The sequence below is a fragment of the Clytia hemisphaerica genome, unplaced genomic scaffold (genome assembly GCF_902728285.1).
Source record: "Clytia hemisphaerica strain Z4C2 unplaced genomic scaffold, Clytia hemisphaerica genome assembly, whole genome shotgun sequence".
Lineage (NCBI taxonomy): Eukaryota > Metazoa > Cnidaria > Hydrozoa > Leptothecata > Clytiidae > Clytia > Clytia hemisphaerica.
In genome coordinates, this window is record NW_027103704.1 from 72,413 (window position 1) to 77,813 (window position 5,401).

General features: G+C 39.7%; 1 protein-coding gene across 1 annotated transcript; it reads left to right on the forward strand.

Moving 5' to 3' along the window:
- The first annotated feature begins 4,687 nt into the window (after positions 1 to 4,687).
- LOC136804096 (uncharacterized protein B0403.1-like) lies at positions 4,688 to 5,158 on the forward strand. The gene has a single exon (XM_067060842.1). It carries the CDS (start codon positions 4,688 to 4,690, stop codon positions 5,156 to 5,158), a length of 471 nt encoding a protein of 156 aa, XP_066916943.1.
- Positions 5,159 to 5,401: the final 243 nt, after the last annotated feature.

The window sequence follows — 5,401 nt, forward strand, 5'->3', positions numbered from 1 at the left end:
CGGGCACCGAAAGCACGAATAGATTCATCTTGGTCCTGATGCATGTTGTTTAGAGCGACTCGGGCAACCATAATATTTTCCTCTCGGACGGCAAGTGATTTGATAGCTACTAAGATGTCGTCCTCTGTCTTTTCGGTTAGTGGTCCGACAGAGGATCTCGTTAAATCTTTACGTAATTGTTCCTCGCAACACTCAAGCAATTGAATGATAATTTCTCTTCCAGCGACACGTGTGGCTTGTTTATACTCATTCCATCGGGTCAGGAAGTACGTCCAGTCTTCAGATGTGCTGGATGATACGATTGTTGAGCACTTGACTTTCTCCACCTTGGTTGTGCCTTGACCTGCTTGGGCTTGACCGTTATGTGTCGAATTGGTGTGGGCGGTGATAAGGGCTGCAACAATGACTGCCTCTGTGTCTGGGGTGGCATAGTTGCACCCAGGGACGGGGCAGTTAACAGACGGCATATTTAAACCAAAAGTTCCAACATAAATAGATCCAAGATCATTTGAATATACTTTTTGTAAATATTTCAATGTTGGAACTAAAAGATATAAAAGAAATGATAAATCACAAATGTAATATCTCTAATAGTTCTCTACCCAGCAATCTCAACATATATACTAAACTGTTACAGTAAAAATTCTAGACTCTTTGTCACTGGAGGCTCCGAACTGTCATCAAGTGAAGGAACCACCCAAGGCGATCCAATGGCTATGCCTGCATATGCCCTAGGGTTGGTACCTTTGCTAGATTTATTGAAAGAGGACCCGCTATCGAGGAACGTCAAAGAAGCTGCATTTGCAGATGATCTTGCTGGTGGTGGTAAGCTTGCTAACCTATTGAAATGGTGGTCAGAAATAAACAGACTCGGACCCTACCTTGGTTATAACCCTAAGGCTAGCAAATATTGGCTGATTGTAAAAGAGAACAAGTACCTTGAAGCATTAGAACTTTTTGAGGGAATCAACATCAATATAACAACAAATGATCGGAAATACCTTGGTGGCACTTTAGGAACTGGACATTCCAAATCTGATTACCTTCGTATTCGTTTAGTGTATACAAGAGCAAGGCGCTTGTGATTGATTTGGCTTGAAATAGAATTTTTTTTTTTTCAGTTATGTTTTGAAATTGTAAGGGTAAGATGTATGTTTGATATGATGTGTTTGTTACAACAAATATTATATAGATTTCTATATATTTTTACATATTTTTTCTTCTTTCTTAGACTTGAAAATGAAACACAGTTTTCGAAATATATTGTCAAATCAAATTAAATTGTTGGCTACAGATTTATATAATAATTAATCTTGTCATTGAATTTATTCTCGACTCTGAAAGGTTTAGTGGTGCCTTATTTTAGTTTAATGATCTTTTTACACAACTCTAATATTTTTTAATATTTGTGTTTATCCTTTTAGTGATGATTTTCCCTTTAAGTTTTTTTCTTTTATTCAATAGCTTAGTACCCTTGGCGATATCACTTAGTGCCTTGCGGGGGAGGAGCTATTCATTTTTTCTGTGTTTGTTTTTGTAAGTAGTATATGTTCGTAAGTGTAAAAAAAAAAAAAAAAAAAAAACTGACATAGTCAACCAACAAAAGGAGCTCAACTGCAACCCACTAAACGCAACCACCAAATACAAAGTAACACGTGAGAAAGAAGCAAGACAGAAAACACTGCTACAGGACATCAGATCCCAGATGAACCAGGACGAGCTTAGAGCAAACGATCTAGCCCAAACCCAAGGAGCTTCAAACTGGCTTACAGCATTACCCCTGAAAAATGAGCACTTTGTATTATCGAAGAGAGAGTTTTTTGACGCAATTATAATACGTTACAGATGGCAATTGAAACACTTGCCTACTCACTGTGCATGTGGTAAAGTCTACACTGTCGAGCATGTCTTATCCTGTGCCAAAGGGGGTTTTGTCTACCAGAGGCATAACGAACTCAGGGACACTATCGCTAAGCTGATCAGTGATGTCAAGAAAGACGTCACAATAGAACCACAACTCGAGCCACTTACATGGGAGGATCTGCCAACCGGAACAATCACCGAACCCGGAGCAAGAGCTGATATAAGCGCTAGGGGGTTCTGGACTAGAGGCCAGAGAGCATTTTTTGATGTCAGGGTATTCAATGCCTACGCTCAGGGTATTCTAGGAAGAGCCTCAAAAGCGCTTTCGAAGCAAATGAAAGGGAGAAGAAAACCCACTATAACCATCGAATCATAAACGTGGAACAAGGATCCTTCACACCCCTAATCTTCACAACCAACGGGGGAGCCGCTAGAGAAGCTTCAAATTTCATCAAATCTTTAGCTATCCTGATTTCCGACAAGAGGGATGAACTGTTTAATCAGACTTTGAACTGGATAAGAGCAAAACTTGCTTTTGCTCTGATTAGATCCACAGTCTTATGTTTACGTGGGTCTCGTGTGCTCCAAAAGCAGAAAACTGAAAACTTGGAGGATATTATTATCACTGAAGCTACTGCTTATATCAACTAGTTTTTTTCTTTTACTATTTTCTAACCCTTTGTTTTTCTCTGTTTTAATATTTCAACCTGTACTTATACATATAATGTATGTTACGTTTTAAGACCCAGTCAACTGAGGCTCTGGGAAATATATATTTTTATTAAATGGAGTTATTCATAACTCAGGTTAATTGAAAAGAGAGTCTTTGACGGCGCCCTAGTAAACGCCCGTTACACCCTGTCAGTCGTGTGCGTTCACCAGATCTACTTTGACCAGAAAGTCTGGGTTCTAAATTTAGCCGACCTCGTGCGTAGTCTCATATATAAAATATCTCAGTCTCTAGTAACGCTTCTTTCGAACATCGTCAGTCTTGGTTACTCATAGCAGTCATGAAGATATTTGTTTTTATAAATCTCACAATTCTAACCTTGTGCTTGGCTGATCCTTTAGGTTCGAGCAGTGACACCAGGTCTTCAAATTCATCATCTAGTTCTTCTGATGAGGAACCACCACCACCTAAGAAGAGAGCAAGTACAATGCGGTTGGTGGACGAGGAATCGGTCTTGTCAGACAACCAACACGAGCCACAACAAGACACAAGAACTGATGCTATAACCCATTCATCTTCATATCAACGTTTCACTAAAGAGGCCCTACAAGACGCCTGCAAATTACGAAACATTCAAACTTCAAGGTCACGCCCTACATTAATTTTACGGCTTGAAGCGTTTGATCGCGAGCAAACCATCTTAAATTCGAACAGACAGAGACAGCAAGAAGAGAATTTACATCGTGAAACCCAAACCGCCTCTGCCACTCGTCGTCGTTCGAGGAGAAACCGAAGAAAAACTCGTCGCCATTTTGTACGCAGTGCTGAGGCTCCCCCCTATACTTTCGAGGCTAATCTACACCCTCCACCATTTTCAAACCGTCAAAACTCAACTTCGGAAAGAAATAGCAGAGAAGAGACGCCTCCATCGGAAATGGATGAAATTATCGCCCGAAGAAAAAGAATACAATCGAGCAAAATACACCCCTGTAAAAAACAGAGTGAGCAAATTGATGAGACAAGCTCACAGGAACTACGAACAAAGAATTTGTGATAACGCAAAGACCAAAGCGAAGATCTTCTGGTCACATGTGCGTAACAAGATGAAATCTTCTATTACAGTTTCATCACTACTTGAATCACCAAATGTCAAAACCTCGTTAAAGCATGAAGATCACGAAAAAGCTAATATACTTCAACGACAGTTCTGCAGTGTATTCACAAAAGAAGCAGTAGGTGAGCTTCCTACATTTGAAAAGAGAACTGATTCATCCATCAGAGATATTCATATATCTGAGGAGATGGTACAGAATCAATTGAAAGAGCTCAACCATAACAAGTCATTCGGTCCAGATGAAATACACCCTAGGATACTAGCGGAATTATCTGACTATCTGTCTCTACCCTTGGCTGTAATCATGAACAAATCTTTAGTTGAAGGCTCATTACCACAAGATTGGAAGGTGGCACATGTCACACCTATTTACAAAAACAAGGGACCTCAGAATTTGGCAGTCAATTATCGACCTGTTAGTTTGACATCAGTAGTGTGCAAATTAATGGAATCAATACTGAGGAAACACATCATGAAGCACCTTTCTGATCATAATCTTTTATCGAACAAACAATATGGCTTCATTAACAACCGTTCAACCGTGACACAGCTTTTGTACTATCTGGATAAATGTTATGAGAGAATCTCTAAAGGAAACGTTGTTGATAGTGTCTACTTCGATTTTGCGAAGGCTTTCGACACTGTACCCCACCGTCGACTATGCAAGAAACTATCAGCATATGGCATCAACGGTTCAATCTTAAAATGGATAACGTCATTTCTAACAGGTTGAACTCAATCAGTAAAAGTGAACCAGTCCTTCTCGACTACAGACCCTGTAGTGAGTGGTATTCCACAGGGTAGTGTACTGGGACCAATGCTGTTCGTGCTATACATCAATGATCTTCCTGAAAAGGTCATCTCTATCCTACTGTTTGCTGATGATACCAAAATCTTCAAAGAAGTCAATTGCATCGAAGACTCTGTTTCCCTTCAGAATGATATAGACACACTTGTAGAATGGTCGAAATACTGGCTATTACTATTCCATCCTGAAAAGTGTCACGTTCTGACGCTAGGAAAGTTTGAAAACATCAAACATGCTCATCCATATAGATGGACGCCAATTGGAACACGTCTTTGAAGAAAAAGATCTTGGAATCCTCATTGACTCAGAACTTACATTTGAAGAACACATTGCAAAGCAAGTCAAAAAAGCAAACGCGATACTTGGCATAATCAATCGAGGTTTTGTAAATATGAGTACAAGTACATTTAAAACATTGTATTGTGCGTTTGTTCGCCCGCATCTGGAGTACGCTCAGTCAGTATGGTCTCCGTTTCTACGTAAACACGTAAATCTGATTGAAGGAGTACAAAGACGGGCAACAAAACTTGTTCAAAAATGTCGTGATATGTCTTATGAAGAACGATTGCGTGAATTAGATCTTCCTACGCTCGAGTTTAGAAGACACTTTTGTGACATGGTCCAACTTTACAAGCACATCAACTATTACGAAAAAGATACCATCCCAAACAAGTCAAAAAAACAAACGCGATACTTGGCATAATCAATCGAGGTTTTGTAAATATGAGTACAAGTACATTTAAAACATTGTATTGTGCGTTTGTTCGCCCGCATCTGGAGTACGCTCAGTCAGTATGGTCTCCGTTTCTACGTAAACACGTAAATCTGATTGAAGGAGTACAAAGACGGGCAACAAAACTTGTTCAAAAATGTCGTGATATGTCTTATGAAGAACGATTGCGTGAATTAGATCTTCCTACGCTCGAGTTTAGAAGACACTTTTGTG